At 38.8% G+C, this 19,496-nt stretch overlaps 2 protein-coding genes across 2 annotated transcripts; both read right to left on the bottom strand.

Moving 5' to 3' along the window:
• Positions 1-365: 365 nt before the first annotated feature.
• On the bottom strand, positions 366-9,016 carry LOC146157212 (solute carrier family 25 member 36-A-like). The gene is made up of 7 exons (XM_083386670.1): positions 8,597-9,016; positions 6,655-6,903; positions 5,759-5,836; positions 5,217-5,390; positions 4,618-4,898; positions 2,053-2,189; positions 366-1,259 (listed from the first exon to the last, which is right to left on the bottom strand). The coding sequence occupies exons 1-7, from the start codon at positions 8,911-8,913 to the stop codon at positions 1,200-1,202; spliced, it is 1,296 nt and encodes a 431-aa protein (XP_083242796.1). The 5' UTR covers positions 8,914-9,016; the 3' UTR covers positions 366-1,199.
• Positions 9,017-15,171: 6,155 nt separating this feature from the next.
• LOC146157211 (serum amyloid P-component-like) lies at positions 15,172-18,894 on the bottom strand. Its single transcript, XM_083388441.1, has 5 exons — positions 18,643-18,894; positions 18,303-18,363; positions 17,858-18,138; positions 16,002-16,180; positions 15,172-15,543 (listed from the first exon to the last, which is right to left on the bottom strand). The coding sequence occupies exons 1-5, from the start codon at positions 18,838-18,840 to the stop codon at positions 15,378-15,380; spliced, it is 885 nt and encodes a 294-aa protein (XP_083244567.1). The 5' UTR covers positions 18,841-18,894; the 3' UTR covers positions 15,172-15,377.
• Positions 18,895-19,496: the final 602 nt, after the last annotated feature.

Below are 19,496 nucleotides of genomic sequence, written 5' to 3'. Positions count from 1 at the left end.
CTAAGTTTTGTACTTAAGTTCAATCTTTATAGATGTTAAAGGGCTTTTTGCGGTAGTTGTTCAATAAAATCAACAGAAACAGATCAAAGTGAAACAAAAGAGTGATTTTACTATTTTCTTATGCTCTGCTGTTTTAAATATCTTACATTTTACTGTTTTAAGTCGTTTACATAAAAAGCTTAAAAGTTATACCCAAACTAAAGACAAAGCATATAGCTGAAAAGGCGTCAATCGTGTTGAATTGCCTGTTTTGGAGTCTAAACTTGCGGCCGAATTATAAAATAAAATCAGTCTAGAGTCATTAAAAGCTTTATTTTTTGACCCGACACCATGAAACAGCTCTCTTGTAAGGTTTCGTTTTTTTTATTCAAACATAAAACAAAGTATTGCAAAACGGAGCGGAAGACGGCCAACCCACTAGAACACAAACAACAGTGTGACAAGAACACACAGAGAGACGTATTAAGAAACGTATACCCGCTTTATGCAAGGGAACTATACAGGAGAGTAATAAACGCACGTTAGCACAAAAATCCACCGAAAAGAAACAGGTGTTGACTTGAAGACGATGTTTGTCACAGCGTAGTACGGCTCACAATTTGCTAACTATAACTCTAACATGACAGGCACCAGGTGTGTTGGTCTTTATTGTGATCGTTGTTTCGGTAGTTTAAAAACGTGTGATGCAAAATGGCGTCCAATTCAGGAAACCAATGAGCGCGGCCACGTAAGAGCCAGCTTTGCAAGAATGAATCGATAGGGCTTGTTTGTGAAAGTTCGTTTGCTCGTTTACAGTTTAAAACATTTAGAAAATCGAAGTGGTGACGACGTACAGAAATCAGCCTTGAAAGAAATTGCAATCAGAGAAAATATGTCAAGGCTAGCGAAATACTGGGAAAGTTTTTTCGCGCTAAAATTGAAGAACGTCTTTATGTTAAGCGATCAAATCGCATTCGGCGTCGGAAAAAAATATTTGCCGCAAAACCAGTAAGAGACAGTTCGTTTTAAACGAGCGTCAGTCGAAGCTGGATAGTACAGTACAAAGTAACCGCAAGTCACACACGTGCATATTAATACACTGTGTGTCGAGGTGGGATTGAAAAAGCGCGGTTCTTGCACTCATCGGGAGTTAATACTCGTCTCTTGCGATTTCCATTGCCCTGCGATCTCTTTAGCACGTTTTGAAGAGGTGAATGCAATTACCGCGAAGCGTAGATTATTGCCTCGTACACACCCATAACGATGGCCATGTTAGGCACCTGCGAAAACAGGAGAAATTCAAGTATATGTGTAACGAACGTAGAGCACAATTTCATTTCGATTTTTTACAATTATGGCCTTAGTTTGTCCTAATAAAAATAGTCCACCCGTGCAAATTCGTGTTACATTATGCTTTCTTAACAGGAACTTGCAAGCATAAACTCTTAAAATGGTGATACAATTAGGATGGACCTAAATTCAAACTATATGAGCATTTCAAAATTAACGATGGCTTTTAGATTGTCAAAACTCAATCTTGTGAAGGCAGTTCATTATTCATGCCGATGTCAACATATAGCAGCGCACATGTGAAACTTGGAAGTAAAAAAATACCTAAAATTACATTTTTGTCACAATTTTATTCGGCAGCTTTTACACCGCTCAGGCAAACTTCCCAGTCCTAAGCAATGAGCTCACAAATTTTTTTTGGAACCCATGTTCGATGCCCAGATGCAGTATCGATACTAGTCTGATACTAAGGTGGCACATGCCAATCCGACAACAAATTAATAGGGAATTTCAGCCTCGATTTGCGACAGGGATTCTACACTTGAAAGTTAAACTTATCGAAAAACAACAAGTTTACAACTGTTGCAACTACACATCATATCACTAAAGTAAATTTTGTCCAAACAACCCGAAAAAATACCACCAACTTAATCTGTTTTAGTTGTTTGCGCAAAGTCCGACCGGGATAATTTTCGTCCGAAGTAGTGAGTATCGGAATAAAAATGCAAAAATCGTACATTTCCTATTAGAAACTATGCACAAGAAAACTTAAAATCAAATTACCTGTCGCACTAGCTGGGCTGGTAGGCCGGCGTAGAGCGCTCTTGTGCCTTCAACGTGCCTTACGTGACGAATGGTCTGCCAGAAGCCGTTGTACTTCTTCTGGACAGCTTCCTCGCGCAAACGAGTGCGTACAACCTCTGCGAAAGGAAAGACAAAAGTTTAGCAACGTTGAAAATTTGGCATATTTTCAAGTGCGGTGTAAATTTGGGTGGGAATAAAGTTAAGCCCACAAAAATTAATATAGATTGTTATGTGCCGGTACCCGTAGAAAAAATTTAATATTTTTTTTGCGACCCATGTCGTGCTTTGTTGAGCGATCAAGTTTCACTGAACCAGGAAGAAAGTATAAATCAATCACGTTGACTATTCGAAAGCCGAGCTTCCGTGTGAAAATCAGCAGCAAAGTGTGATTTCAAAAAGAAAGCGCTTTAATTACGGGAAATGAATCTGTAACTACAAGACAGTCGACTGAAAGACATTTTTTAAAGCGTACGCGTTTATTATGACTTATATTCGTTAATTTTTTTTTTGCGCGCGAATAGCAAATAAAAATTTACTACTTTACTAAAGTGGACCGAGGCTGGGAATTTTTGCATGAAAAAAGTACTGGGCCCGTTTTAATGTGAGCCATCACAGATGACCTAGTATCGCGGTGTGTGGATGTAGTCGTCAACGCCAAAACGAGCGTTCTATTTTAGATCGCATGGTTTAAACGTGTGCACACGCAAGACGCGCGCATGTGTTTGTGTGTGTTCGCGCGCTCTATATTTGGACGGCGTAACGCACTGACCCGGAACCTGTTCGACCTACATCAGTCGATAACGGTTGACGGGACAGAGCAGTTTACTAAACTTGCTAGAGAATTTTACGTGACGTAACCGTTTAAACGTCACAACATAAATTCCAATGGTTTTAAGTGAAAAAACAAGATGATATATAAAGCTTATATATGTAGCACAGTTTATTGCAGAGGTTCTCAAACTTGTTTAGCTTGTGGCACAATGAAAAAATCTTAAATGTTTTGCGGCACATTTTTACTTTTAACAGAACAACAGGGTAACGCAAAATTCAACACACCACAAACTACGCAAATGTCTTAATATAATTTACTTGTAGTGGATAGAGCGTATTTAAGCCTAAAAAGTGTGGCAGCGGCACACAAGTTTGGGAATCGCTGGTTTATTGAAATGGGTTCACTAATTCACAAATTGTGCTCCATAGGACAAGATGTTCACAGACTAAAAAACGCCAGAGTGTCGACTAAAGAAGTAGGTCTCTATCAATCAGGTGGTCGCGTAAATTGAGAGTCGTGACGTGTTCGAAGGGGGTGGATTTGGCAACAAAGGGCGAGTGTGTTGGGGAGGGGGGGGAGGAGGAATGCCATTGTTCTGGGCGCCTGAGTGGGGATTTAAAGTGTGGCGTATGAATGGAAGCGAAAACGGTTTCGAATTTTCCTGCGGGGTAGCGCAAGGTGTTATTTCATCTAAAACAAAGCTTTCTTTAAAAAGAACGGTGGTTTGTAAAACTAGGATCCAAAATGTTCGGGCAAAGTCGTTTAATGTTTGATTTGAACCATCAGCCTACATTCTTAAGCACGCAAGGGACTAAGTAAAAAAATACGTTTGGTTTAACTTTGCTTTGCAAACAAATACGTAACATCTCAAAGGCAATCTCGCTTTAACGTTTGTTTGCTGCCTATGTTTTTCAAAATAATTACAATAAAAAAAAACAATATCAGACTTATTTTGAATTTGTATGTCTGACCAGGCCCTCCTCAACACAATATGCTTCTCATGCCTATAAAATATAGTTATCAACTGCTTTAAATTGTTAGGCTTTTTTTAGTGGCTTTCAAAAACTGTTTGTGCTAGTCAGCTGGCGCATTGCTGAACCAGTCTGAGCAATTCTCAATCAAAAACGCAACTGTTACTGGTTAGCGAAACACGTCAGTGTGTGACGCAACGGCAGCGCTTTAATCTGATTGGCCAGCGCCGGACTATGGTCAAATCGGTAGGTGTAAATAAGTGCGGAAGTGCTAAATGCTAACGCGGCGGACTGCGACGTCCTTTGAGATTAGACGAACGTTTAACGATGACGTTTTGGCAGGGGATGTAGAGTCGACAGTAATTCTGCGAGCAGAACGCAGATTGCCAACAGTCCCGGCACCTTTGAAGAGTCCATACAGTACGGAATATGTCGATTGTTGTTTATTGAAATCTTTTCAAACTGTGAATTTCAATGATGGGCACATGGTAGTTTTTTTGCGTTTAGGAAAGTTAAAAAAAAAAAAAAACTTCCAAGCATTTAATCGCGGCACAGTCTGGCGAATTCTGGCGACCAGGTTTAGGAACAGGCCAGTGATTTAAAAAGATATACTAGTGCATTTTTATTTTTTTATTTTTAAGTTCGTCTATGGTTTTGTTTTAATAAGTTTTTCTTTGGTAAACCAAAACAAATTCAAAGCTACGGCCATTTCTTTACCAAAAAAAAGAAACATCAGCATTATGGTTTTAACAGGCCATCACTTAAGATACTAAAAACAAAACGAACAGCTATTTCACGTACCGTGGGGGTAAGCGACTGCCGTTGCTGTGACTTTGGAAGCAGAAGATAGCACCATAAGTCCAGGTAGCTCCCAAAAGCTGGCCATAGTGGGTGGGCAGTGGCCATTTATTTGTTCTTCACGGAGGTAGGCCGCCTTAAGGCGCTCGTAGATGGCGAAATAAATCACAGTCTCGAACATTCCAGCGTACGAAGCGCTCAAGCCGCGGTAGAAGCCGCGCCAGCCCTCGGTGCGCCATATCCGCTTGAGGCAGTCGAGCGCGCTCAGCGAGACCTTGTTGCGTCTGCGAGAGAAAAAAAAAAGGGGATAAATTTTGTTTACTTTCGAATTTTGAGAGAATTAGATGTTTTGTTAGTCGTCCAAACATGGAATGCGTTGGTTCGCATGAAAACTAAATAGGTATAACAAATCAATAAATCTAAGACTGCGTTATCGCATATTTTTGTGATTTGCATGCTTTGTTTTTTTAAATGTTATGCGGAAAATTGCCGATCCCTTTATAACTAAACAGCGGAGGCGCCGAACCATAGAATGTGCAATAATCAAAATAATTTAATTCGGGGACACTCAATAAAAACAAGCAGAAAACATTCAAAATCACCTTCTGTGAAGCTGTTGTTGAGTTTTGATGACCCAGAGTGGGCAGGTGGCAGACGTGCACACAAAACCACCGCTGATGGCTGCCAGTACATGGGTGACAGTAGAGTCGCCCTTCATACTGAAGTCGCGCTGCAGACAATCCTTCATCCAGCTATATGCGTAGAAGTAAATCGCCCTGCGAGAAATATAAAAAAGTAACGGATTAGTATTGTATTTTGAAGTTTAATCGTGTACCGGAAGTCGTTATAAAAGAAAGCATTTTAGGGGGTCGATTTGAGTTTGGGTTAATCAAGATTCACAAGTTTTAGGATGGTTTGATAATAGCTTTAGTCTCACTAAGCCTAACAAAATATTATACTGGAACATTGTTCGTTTTTTCTAATATTGATGAAGTATTTTTAGTAGATAAAAAAGTTATTTCGATATTTTGAATGGATATACAGCAAAATTCATTTAAACGCGATATCACAGCTAATAAATTTAACAGAAAAACGAAAGCTTTTTTAAATTGGAAGCAATATCTTCTTTAAAACAGGCAATTACCTCGAAGGCACGACTCCCATAAGGCTAGGCGCCAGTCCTTTGTAGAAGGAACGTGGGCCCTCGACCTTCCAAATTGACCTGCAAAACAAAAAAAAGGTTTATTTGGGTCGGTTAGTTTACTTGAACAGCAAATAATTAGGCTGTCCCTGGCCCTACGAGTCGACTAAATATTTGACATTCCGTTACTTGACGTAATATTGAAACACTCGGACACGTAGGCGTCAATATAAAAATGCGTCACTTTCGTGTGAGTGCATTTATCGGTTTCAAAAGTTACGCGGTTCCTCGGATTCTCGCACTTTTATGACAAAAAGTTTTTTATAGGTTTTATTTATAGTTTTTAAAAAAACTAAAATTGGATAACTAGACAGGTTGTGAAAAAAAGTTTAAATGCCATGCTCAACACTAAAACTTTATGGTTTTACAATTAACGTTTTCTAAACTTAAAAGTTAAGCTAACGAAATTTTAAAAAATAATGAGATTTAAAAATATTTTTAATGTGCAAAGCAATTGTGAAACTTTTGGTTTAAAGACTTGCAAAAACCCTTTAATACACACGAACGATAAATGTTTAGTATCATGTTTAAGTAGATACTATCCACACTAAAAAAAAAATAAACAAACTTCACTGTTAACTTTTTAGGCGTTTTGATGGTTGCATGCGGATATGCGCAAGTCAGACAGAAACGCTTACAGAGCATATTTCAACAGACGCCTAATATGCTTTGCTGAAACGATGGGTAAAGCAAAAAAGGGCTACCAAGTTAGGCGCTTCTTACTATAGCTAATCGGGTCGACATAAATGCTGATTAAGCCAAAACCGAGACGGAAAACGCGTTTTTTTTCAAAAATTTTCACCACCAACTGACGCAACCCTGACGCGCACGCAGCCTACCTGCAATGATGCAGAATGCTGGAATGCGTGGTCGGTAGAGCCACGTGACTCACACCCACGTTGTGAGTGCCCCGCAGTGAGCTCCGAATCATGGCTGGCAGCAGGTTCCTGGTGCCGGTTCCGACCATTAGGTTGACTTTGGGCGCACGGGAACCGCTGCCACTGGCGCCGAAGGCCAGTGACGATTGCTGACGCGTCTTGATGACGTCGATGGGACACGTCACCAGTGTGGAAACGCACCCAGCTGCCCTGCAATTTACAAAGTTGCGGTGTTTATTGAGATTGCCTAAAGATGGAAGTTCTGGATTCTTTACATTTTATAGACGTTTTTTATCAGTGTTTTCTGTGAAAACATTTTAAACTGTGTACATTTGTTTGGGCATAGTTTATTTTAGGGCAAACTTTAAAGATTTCTCAATGAATTACAAACTGGTAAGTTAGTATAAAATTTACCATACGAAATACGAAAAGTACGCATTAAATTTCACAAGGTTTTCCTTGTGTACATTAATAGTAATCTATGTACAGTTTGTCTTGGTTAATTTCCGAATTAGTAATTGGTAACTGATTCTACAAAGACGGAAGAAAAAAGTCACCACACTTATTGCCTGTTTCGGGCTTGAGGTTCAGCAGTTACGTAAAAAGGGGATGGCTTGTTTAGCGGGTTAGGTTTTAGAACCTTTTACAGGCGGTGTCACTTCGCGGCACTGGCTTTTCGCGATAGCGGAGTTTCCTTAGTTCGGCGTGACCTGTTGACCTATTTAACTCTTAAAAGCTTTACTGCCATCTTTTGCGCCGCTTATGTATTTAGGTTTCCCATTGCCAGAATTGCTATAGTATAAATACTTATGCAATGCCAATAATGACAGACACAGACGTTAAGACAAGGCACCTTTTTCAATCACAAAACTGTTGTACATTATTAGACAATCAATCACTGGTCGAGGTTTCTTAATAGCTCTTTTTAATCATGGGTTATACGGCTGCAGCAAACTTACGGTCCTGGCACGACATTATGTAATAATGACTAAAAGTCAATACCTTCACGGCTTCTCACACTGTGCTTAATCACGTAAAATTTAGTTGGGTTATGCAAATTATGGCGTTTTGAATCATCGGCGATACGACGCAGCTTCAGCAAACTTACCCGGAACTGATACAACCTACTATGCGATAGTAATTAAGAGCCCACGGCTTGATTCTTACATTTTATTCAACCGAGCAATACCCAGAATAAAGTATCGCGCTTATCGAAGCGGTAGTCACTTTCAACGCCAGTAGTCCACGCACGTTTTGTTATTATACTAAGTTTAACGCGACACACTTTTAAACCAGTAAATATCCTATAATTGTACTGGATAACGTCAGACATTTCTTCTAGATTTTATGGTTAGAAACAATTAGCGTCTGCGTTTTCGTGACACATGCAAAACAGCACGTAGGTATAATAATCAGCTCGTTCAAATTATATAATACACGAGTCCTAAATTAGTTTACGTAGGCCCAACTGACATATCAAAATGTAAACAACTAAACAGAGTCTAACAAAAAACAGCTTTTTTCGCTACATAAAAAGAATTCGTGTGTGGGATTTAAACACTCGTGGCAACGCTCGCGGTAAACTTATTAATAATTTTTCGTGTATTTACAATACGAATAAATGAAAAACTTGCTTTATTTGAATTTAAATTAAGGAATTCCCGCAAACTGCGCGTGATATCTTAAATAAAAAGATCCTCTACATATCATACTGTACAATCTATGCATCATGTCTAAAATTGAGGTTACAGTAATTTATATTTTTTTAGTGAATTGAAACAAAACAGCAAATGCACAAAACGACAAACTTCTGGTTTGAAACTTACCGAGGTCGATTTTTGGTATAAAACATTGCAAACAAACAAAAATAATTGTCGGTCAAACAAAAAAAACGGCCCCTTACCCTCCGGCAACGAAGTGAATGAAACCGCTTTTGTCCGGGCTGGCCGAATTTTCTCGAACTCGAGTCGGCGAAGTAGATAACCGACTGTCGTTTTTCGAATTTATGCCGCGAGCGCTGATTGCCAAACCGTCAGACGACGGTGAGTTCTGAGCAAAGGTGGCCTGCCGCTCGAAAGCCCTGTGCTCCTGGGCCCAGCGTTGACCGCCTTGGGCCGGTTCCTGACTTCCTCTCGTGACGTCATTGACGGTAGAATACGTCACGCGGTGGCTGTGCTGCCACTGGCGAGTCTCTGCAGTTCTGTCGCTGTCGTAATCCATTTCAGTATAGTTGTCGGTGTGTCTTGTGGACGATTCCGATGTTTGCAAACTGCGTTTTTTATTTCTTTTGGTTTACGATCTACACATGCAGGCAAACCTGTAAAAGATAAACAAGGTTTGAGTTTCCAAAGAGGTACATCATTGGGTAATTTTGGTCTACAAGCTACACACACCAACAAAATGTATCGAAGACGTTTGAATTCCAGTTCTGCTACCTTTCTATAATGGTTCTTTAAATCCAATACTGTTCTGTTGTCATAAACTGTCGTATCTTTGTTTTTCATAAATATAAAATTGTATCTATTTTCTAAACCCCTCAAACACTACAAAATCCCTGTACACAGTAAACGTTTGTCTTTTCCAGTAACCTTAGAAGTGAAACGGTTGCTCTATGACGAAACAAGCCGTTGAGAACATAAGACTAGTCCAATGTTCAAGCACAGTTGGAGGCTGTTTACAACGTCAAGGCTTAACACTTACAGAGGCTACACAACGCCGAATTAATGCCGATAAAAGGAAAAAGTCGGTGTGTGCATGTGCTCGCCCGACAGCAGATGTTGTCTGCATGGCCGCCATTCACGTCTGATGCATATGCTCGGCGCGCTCGCCTCTACTAGTAAATTTCCACTCAGCTCTTTTTCTCGGCGCAGTATTTTTCCACTGAGATGGTCACGCACACGTACACGCCGCCGCTGCGTGATCACGGTTTCACGTGGTACTTTGTTGTTGTCGAAAACGCACAGCAACGACTGCAACGTGCTGTAGTGACTGACGTCAGGCCGATATGGATACTTCATTGGTCGAAAATCGTGGGTTTGTTTGTGTTCCTAATGTCAGGGTTGTTTAAAATTTCGCTGTTTATTTCCGTTTTTAATTCATTTGTTTTACCATGCTTTATCTATAACACCCATTTGTTGGTGTGTTTCTCTCAACCTTTAAAGTTAATCCTCCGAAAGCGGGTTAACTATTTAACATTTCGATTAATGAACGACGTTAAAAATAAAAATTAAACTCTTAGAAAAATAATTACAACACAAGAAAGCTGAATTAGAACTCTTACAATGACCATTGTTACTCACAGAGACATTCAGCCCGAAAAACTGTCCCGCTAAGGGTAAACGACTGGGCAGGCCTGATTTGCACCATTTTTTCGCCTGTAAATAAACACGCAATGGAAGCAATGGCAATAAGTCATAGCATCAAAAATTGACTTCCGTTTGAAATGTGTAACGCTTTTACGCAAGCCACCCGAGGTAAGTCGATGACAAGGCTTGATTGCCAACAAAGGCCGTAAAAAGAGTATTTCTTTTTGACAATAAATCACCGTTGAAGTTAACTGTCTTGTGATTGTGTAGCGCAACATGACGTAATGCATATAATCTGTGGTCGTAACAAGTTTCCACGCATTGGCAGAATTACTTTGGTTGTTTCTTGATGTAGGTTGCTTCTATGATTAAACAACCTAAAATTTGTTAGAATGGCGAGTTGTTGATTCAAAGTCTTTTGTAACCAGGAACGAATCTAGGGGAGAACGTGGCCATGCCCCCCACCCCTCTAAAAAATATGTTTTTTGCCTATGTATAGTGCAATGCAAACATTTTTTGCGATTAGCCATTTTTGATAAAATAGTTTTAGCCCAAGTGTTTCATGGCATTCTCCTAAATGTAAGTTTTGGCATCTTAAATGGTTATTAAGGCATTTTTCGCTTTCGATACCGCATTTGGTAATCCAGCCTAAAAAAAGTATTTCTCTAAACTAAAACAAAATAAAAATGTTACTTCTTTGTGATGTCACGTTTTGACGTAATTTTTGTAAAGTCACGTTTAACGTAACTTTGTGACGTCTTGTCTGAAATTCATGGCACCCCTCAAATAAAAATCCTAGATCCGCACCTATACAAAGGACCTAATTCAGACCTTTAGAAATTGTTATTGCGTCGAACAGATCGCTAACCATATACTTACTGCTTCAACTGGCAATGTATTGCAACTTCGTCTTTTACATTGCTGGTGTTTATTTTGATTAACAAAATATTAAAATTTTATGTGGTTTACCCACTATTTATTTCTATAAGGGCTAAAGTAATTTTTGCAAGTAAAATACTGTTAGTTTGAAAGTATTCGATATTTTTATAAAATTAATGTTTTTTTTTTACGTACTACTGTGGCGTCGGTCAACTTAGGCAGCATTGTCGAATTTCTGTTTTGTCGAACAAGCAATTACAAAAACAGCTTTATGACAGTGTCTCTCAATCTTTTGGTCGTGAACTAAAATTGGGTCGCGGTTCAATTTGGTTGTGTCGGCAACTGCAGCAGTTAACATGTTTAGATTTATTGACATTGGTTTATTCAGAGCAAGATTTCTAGAACAAAAATTGCAAAAAGAATAGGAGGACATGGCTCATATTAATTACAATCGAACTTATTTAAGCTGTTTGTCAAAAGGTACATTTAAGACAGGGGTGTCCAACTCAAACATGCCGGCGTGTCAATTTTTGTCTTATAATTCTTCGCATGCCAAAGTTTCGTAACCGAACCAATTCTTTTTAATCATAAAAGCGCTTTTTTACCAAAAATAAGAACGTTTATTTAAACTTGAAAAAAAAAACTGTCTAGCATAAATGCATATCACTGCATCAAAGTGTCTCTCGGTGAGCTTTTGTTTCTTTACACCAAGCTATATAATTATCTGAATGCTATTGCTAGCGTACACAGTTACTATATCAGAAGTAATTGTTGGTTGTCATGATTGCCCTGATTGTTTTATATTGTGAACAACAATGGCAATTGGCTGTATAACAAACTTAGTATTTTTTGACAATTGGCTGAATTACAATTCGAGATTTTTTGGCAATTGGCTAAATAACAATTTTAGTGTTTTTTGGAGGGCTTTCGTGCCATTCGCAGCAAAAAAGTATGAGAAACACCGCTTTATAAAGTTTAAGAAACTAGCAAGACGTATGTAGCCGAGAAAACAGCTGACGTCGTAACACAGACTTGCCACATTCCACGCAGCTAGTCGAGCGAAACGACGTGAAGTCGGCCCTGGGTAATTTTCCATCGCACGAAGTTCCGTCTCGATGTTCACGCGCGAATCACGCAGCGGGCGCGTGATTAGTTCGCTAAAGCACGTGTTTACTCATTTTCAAATGTGAGCGCCCTCGATCACACCAAACACAAATTGCCTACATGCAAATCACTGTGTGCTAAAAAGCTATATTTTTTTATTTATAAGCTATTTTTGTTGCCGAAGTATAGGGTTATTTCTGTAATGCGCGCTAACACACCAGTTGTAGGCCTACAACACCATTTTTATGATATTTTGCAGTTTTATTGTGCTAGCAAATATACAGTTTGTGGAAGAGGGTGCTCAACTCCAATGTACAACTTACATCTACAACAACAACCAGCTACCCTAACGTTCTGGCTAAACATTGGCGAAATAGTCCGAAACCACAAACTATTATTAATTAGTATCCCAAAACTCGCAAATCGTAATATAAGGCCAATTTTTTTTAGTTACTTATTTACACAAGTGTTTTTTGATGTAAAGGATAGCACAGCATAAAAACAGAACTGAATTATTCAGACCAAACTTGTTATGGAACCGATAAAATCACATAAAAAAATTTAACTTTGGAGTAGAGCCCGCGCCCCTCATAGGTGGATAACCGGGGGAGGGGGAGGTCCAATTTCGTTGTTTTCGGTTGATTGTTTTATCTTGCACACAAACACGCACATTTCACTGGTCGGACCCTGGTCCAGCAAGTGGATTCTCCATGTCGGTTTGACTGAATTCTCCGACGAAGGCGCGAATAACTTTCGTGATTAAAATCGTTCCGCCCTTGAACACCGTCTCCGTTAAGTCCTCAACGACGTAATTTCCGTTCTTTCTGAAGTGTTTCACGAAATGTAGCTCCACTTTCGACATAATTGTGTTACTGAAAATCTGTAAAGAACAAACTGTTAAAACATAAAAATGCGCCTGACTTACAATTCAGGCGTTGAAACGCTTGTACAAATAGTACTTCCTGCGGTGCATTGCTATTTCGAGATTATGACGGGAATCACAAGGCCAAACTTAATTGAAGGCAAACAATTTCAAAATTATCTTTAAAGTTTTAATGCAGCTTCGGCATGTGAGATTCGGTAAACACGTTTCGAAAAACGTAAACCCGGATTAAAAATATAATTACCTTGTTAGTTGGATGATTTGCGTTGGATTTCTTGAAACACCTATTTAAAACAGCAATTTTAATCTGAAAAACAAAAAATATTTTTCAACAGTTGGTCTTGTGCAAGACCAACATAGAAAAAAGTTGGCTCAATCCAACACTTAAATAGCTTCTTGTGTAAATTAAACATAAGTAACTATCTTGAATTAAACAAATAACGCCCCAAAAGATGTTGTAATAAGCCGGCAAGTGAAGGAGAGCGAAGTTTTGCTAAGAACCACACACTTCTAGAAAAAATCATCCATCTTCGATAATAAAAAGTAATAAAAGTGGACATCTAATATTACATAAACAACGCCATAAAAAAACTTTTAGGAGGTCGAAAGTCAGGTTTTCATGTAGAAAGAAAATAATGGCAACATTTAGTTTTGCCTTTTTTCGCACATGGGTAACTCTGAAAAATCAAAAAACATGGGTTGCTTCAAAAAACCTAAAAACATGAGTAACCCCGAATATCACTCAGCTTTTGCTTTACTCCACTAGATTTGTTATATATTCTGTACACAGTGTAGGGGGTAGCCTATAATTTACATTAATGCGAATCCATAACGCTGTCAAAGCTGCTAAGTTCATTGACTTGATTCTACCAAAATCATTGTGTTATGAATGATCTAAATCAGGTCCAGCAATAATCGGTAAATCTGATCGTAAGAGCCTAAACAAACCGGGTAAAGCGTCAGTCGGCCAACACTGACGTAGAAAGGCAAAACGAGACAATCAGGTGAGCGTTTTTTTTCCCTTCTTGCCCCCTTTTTTCTTTTGCCCCTCTTTTGACGCCCTTTTCCCCCCTCGGACGAGAAGATCGTTCCCCAGCTGAGAATTACCGCCGCCGCCGTTTGTCTCCAAAATTGAAACAACATTGTAAATATTGGAAATCGCGATTTTTTGCGATTTGGGGATTTTGGGAAAAACCGCCAAGCGAAGTCTGGGGCGGCATTATGAACAGTTCCTCGCTCGCTAAGTTACCGAGCTCGTTTCAGCGAGGGATGAGCGAGCGAGAAACTCGCAAACGCATTTGGTATTACGAACGGTCCTCGCCAACACCTCGCTATAACGAGACGCACGCGCGAGAGAATGCGTCAAAATCATAAGAAAAAGGGCGACTGACTCAGAAAATTGCTGCAGAAACGTCGTTTGGCGCTTTGTTTTGGAAATTGTTAGCTGCTTTTGAATGTTAAATTTGTTATGAAACAATTTTCAGGTGAACCGCATGAATTTAATTCCTAATTAGTCAATTATAGAAAACGGTTTTGGGAAACAACGTTTGGTGCGGGTCTATAATCCGACTACAACGCATAATATTTGGGTTAGGGTGCGAGTTAGCGTTTGGGTTAGGGTGGGTCAAGTATTAATATTAAATAATGACTGTTACAAACGTTAACTCGCACCCTATTTAACAATTGTGGAAGGATTCTAGCACCCAACGTTTATATATATACGTGTATGTAAAATAATTATTTTAAAACATTTTATTCATTTGTATCTATATTTAGTAAGCTAGCTTCTGTAAACATTTTGATAATAATTCCCCAGGATAAAACAATTACAGCACTAACACTGGCATTTTAAAACAGTAGTTACAACATGCTGCTGGTGTTACACCCTTCTGACTTTTACCAGTAAATTGTGCATGGAACTGAATTTACAGGCTCTGTGTAAAGTTTATATTCACTTCAAAAGAAGAAAGACATTTATATTCACTTAAAAGTGTTGAAAAACTATGTGTTACTAGTTTACCAAAAAAATAATAAAACTTGGGAGACACTGAAAAAAGCAGTCCAATTTGGACATTCCTGAACCACTCATAAGTGGTAGCAGAAGAGCAGCATGAGAACCACCTACAACTTTGTATAGATCAATACAATTTGGAAAAACACAAATAAGTCTTGAATCATCTTACTTTCAAAGAGCGAGACAATGGAATTTTTTGTGATTTATTGTAACACTTTAATTATAATTTACCTATAGTATAAGTCCTATACCGACCTTAAATATAAAACGAAAATACACTAGTATTGTAACAATACTCGACGAACATGCTAAAAGTTTAGAAAAACATAGGATTGCTTGATATAAATATTTCCACAGCACATGTTAAGCATACAAATACAAGCAGAGCGAAAGTGGTTCGATCGTCTAATACTAATAAAACACAAAAAAGTTTTCAGACTGAATGGAATTTTACAAATGTCAACGTTGTGTGCACTATTGTGTTTGCTTATGTCAAAATCTAGCAGCTGTCTGGTGCACGGTAGACAGCTTCTCCAAACAACTCCATCTTGTCCGATGTCATTGCGACTACCTTACCAGGCGGACATACACAATCCTGTAAAATTTTCATGATTTCATGTCTATTCAGCACCCGAGGCCACATCATAGCATTCTCGACCGTTCCTCTGTTAACAACAAAATAAAATTCGTAAAGCCCCGTCTGAATAAAGCCTAAACACTATATTTATTATTGAACCGAAAGCTGGCTATTCATAGGTTGGGTTGATTAGAAAATTACGACACAGCTTTTGCTGCATAAAAGGGTGTATCTTTATGGAATCAAAAACCAGTGGCAGCAGGTTTCTGCTTGTCGATCACTGCCCCGCTTACTTCGCCTTGTATACGTATTTTACTTTACTTATAGGAACTGACGATGACAGTGTAGAGTGTATTTGCCTTCGCGAAAAGTGTCGACCTGTGGTTCACTAGGGTTTTAAAACTTTGAGTGTCGTATCGTTTAGTAAAGTATTTATGTACACACAAATATTGATAATTTCTAACGTTGTCACGGAGTTCAAAACAAGACTGTTTTGAACCTTAAATCGGTCCCAAACACACATTTTGACAAGATCACGAGACGTACGTCATAGCTTGCGCCGGGTCGAAGCCGTCTCCGACTTTATCTTGGTCCTGAGCCAGAATCAAGCTACCGCCTCCGATCAGCGCATCTGCGTCGATGATCACTGGTGCATTGCTCCTCCGGCCATTTATGTACAATCCAAACGACTGGGCGTGGGCGTTAAACCATGCGCAGATGTGAACCTATAAACCAGGGGTTCTTAAACTTTTCTTACCGCGGATCCCTAAAAATGTTTTGGCTTTGCGTGGATCACACCGTTAGGCAAAAAAATTCAAAAATGACGTCATAAATTTACGTCCCAATATGAAAAGACTTCATAAATCTGCTTATTTCGATCTACAAATGTAAAAGTCAAATGGAGTCTTAATGCATTCAGTGCAAAACCGTTTTATTTTTAATTAAACTGTTTTCTTTGATAAATATATTACCTAAAATATACACTAATATTTTAATTGGGCTTTTATTGACCCCCTAAAACTAGTACACGGACCCCAGTTTAAGAACCCCTGCTATAAACGAAACAGGACGTCGGTTATTGCTTTGCGAATAGCGACCGTTTTGATTTATTGCTTTGGTTTCCGTCATTGGCCTTTAAACTGCTCCAAAATGCTGACATCTTACTTTGAGAAAACCTTAAATGAAGACTATTGCAGGAGAAGTCATGGAGCGTCACCCGATCAAAACTTGAGGTTTAGCCAAAATTAATTTAGCAGTTAAAGCAGCGGTTCTCAACCGGGGGTCCACGGTCCCCTAGGGGCCCGCAAAACGTTTTTAGGGGGTCCTCAAAAGTTTCAAAATATAGCTTTATTAAATTAATTAAAGCTGTGATACGTGCTCAATCAAATTCTTGGTAGTCTAAGTGATAAAATCTCATTGCAACTTGTTGTAAATCGTTTTGAATATGACGTAACACTTCCATTGTGATGTAACACAAATAGATTGTAAAATAAAAGGCAGCATTGCAACAGTTCACATGTGCTGGATGTTGGTTTAACTTTGTGCTATCGTTCGCAAAGATGACATGCGCCTAGCAGTGTCAAAAACGCAACCACGCATTTCAAGATTTGCTTCGTAGATGCAGCAGCAGAAATGGCAGTAAAACAAACTGTTCATAATAAAGCAATTTGGTATTTTCTGTTACTTTACTCAACGTATGGTGCCCAACGCAAAAATACTGAATTATTAAAACAAACTAAACCCAGTTATTACACCAGAAAAATCGAAGGGGTCCGCGACTATATGAAATCATCAAAAAGGGGCCACGGGTACAAAAGGGTTGAGAACCACTGAGTTAAAGGGTTAACGTGCTTCGTTTGCGAATCAAGAGGGGTCGTTTCTATGGAGCACACAATTTACGCCAATCTAACACGTAGGGCTTAAATCTTTGTAACAGCTCAAGGAACAACGGTATCACTACAGATGCATAACAGGCAAACAAAAAATGAATCACTGTGTTATCGAAATTGTATACTTTACGTTATATCGCAGAGCACCCAAGCAATTTTGGAAAATATGATGCTTCCATGATAAAATATTTTAGGAGAATACTTGTCGTAAGTTTTAGTTTGACGTGGTAGAAGTGTCAATATATAGACTATATGGAAAACAAATAAAGATGTTTCGGAGAATATTTGTAGGAGGTTGTAGTAAGACGTATAGTCGTATAGTCGGAATAATTTAGCCCGTACAGAATTAGGTATTATTTAGAACGTTTCAAATAACGATATATTCATTATCAACATCAAAGAACGATCTATAATTAAAAAGTTTAAAACGTTACCTAACTCTATGTCGTCGTTGGCATTCTTACCGCATATCTTTTACTTGGTGACATTTGGTGAAATAGCAAATTTACGCACCCCTGAGTTGACAGCCAGTTGTACGGAAGCAGTCGTTTTGTCCCCGGCAAAGTCGAATTCAATGACCTTGTTCACGTGGTCGTAGAAGAGAAGGAAGTGGTTGTCCTGTTCCTCGCTGATTGCGTAGCTGAAGAAACCGAAGTCGTGTGACACATCGCTGGCGTACAACCACATACACGCGGTGCCGCTAAGGAGCATGGGAACGACGCCGTATCGCGCGTAATCACTGGTGTTGTTACGCCTCGGGAAACTGTAGCTGCTCGGCCAACACCATGAGGTCCCTAGGAGCCATGATGAAAGATATTATGCTAAACAAAATTTTGCTCGTTTCTTCTTATATTGTACTGTACTTTAAAATCATGTTGGCGAACGACGCGAAAGTTTGGCGAAACCTTGAGCCCATATAACTAAGCTATACAATTAACAACAATGCTAGTTTACTGACTTTTTGTTGGCTTTTCGCTGATTTGGTCTTTCTTGTCTTCCGACCTTGGTGGCGAAAATATCTGTTGAGAAAGAATAATTAACGTAATACACTTTCAACAAAATGTTTTGCCTATAAAGGATTAAAACCAGGTAACATTATAAAAATATGCTTTTGCAAAACACTTAATTTGTAAATCTAATTTCCTAATAATTCTATCTGTGTAGTACAAGAAGTGATTTTCTGAAAAAAAAAACGTTGTACTACGGCTGTGATGCTATACACACAGTAAAAACTTTAATAAAATAAGAGTGTGGCTAACACAGAATGTACAAATGAAAAGTGTAAAAAGTACACTCACCTCCCTTCGAACAATCAATGCTGCCACAACTCCAATCGAACATAGCACAATGGCCACAATTATGAACACACAGCAACCTCGTATCGGACGTTTGCAGGCTGTAAAACGTTTTAAACACTTTGACAAGAAACTACTGGGTTTCTCATCCACTTTTCCTTCTGTCGAGCTCCTTGCTTCTTGTTTTTTGCGTTCACCCATGGATGAAAACTATATCTTATGCTCCCCTACCAAATATTGGTTGCTATAGCTGCTTTGCCCTTCGCTATCAGTTTGAGCTTTGCTTGCCGTATCCGCTAAACAGTGAACGTTTGCAAACCTTTTTTTTACTAGCGCTGTATTAAACCTTGTTAACATGAACTAACTGGTGCAATTCAGTTCAACATCGCATTGTGTACAACACAATCGTTTCCGTTTTTAATTTTGTCGTGGAATGACGCTATGATTTCAATCAGTCAGTAAAAAATAAAATCCGATTGATAACATTCATTTATGGTTTTTGAGCGCCTATGATTTTATATATGATTCGTCTAAAACAGTGCTCTTTAATCGGTGTGCACTAAAATATGCATGGTATGCACCAGTATGAAAAGGTATACAAGGGAACATCACAAACTTTTAATGGACCATTAATGTGACATCTTATTTGCCAGTAATTACCGATTTCTATGAGACAATGGTGGTATAATCGTTGTAAGCCAACTTTCTGAGTCATGCAGTCTTTCATTTTTGCACACTGTCGTGGTGCAAGTTGTATTCTGTTTTTTGTGTAAAGTTCGAATGCTGTTTTATGACACGCAATTTTACTAGCAAGCAGCTTGTAGCTATAATCGAACTCTCACCGACAGTGTGTAAAA

Source organism: Ascidiella aspersa, chromosome 4 (assembly GCF_963924565.1).
Source record: "Ascidiella aspersa chromosome 4, kaAscAspe10.2, whole genome shotgun sequence".
NCBI classification, from domain to species: Eukaryota; Metazoa; Chordata; class Ascidiacea; order Phlebobranchia; family Ascidiidae; genus Ascidiella; species Ascidiella aspersa.
The sequence above is the reverse complement of the archived record's forward strand: the minus strand, read 5'-3'. Positions and strand labels throughout refer to the sequence as shown.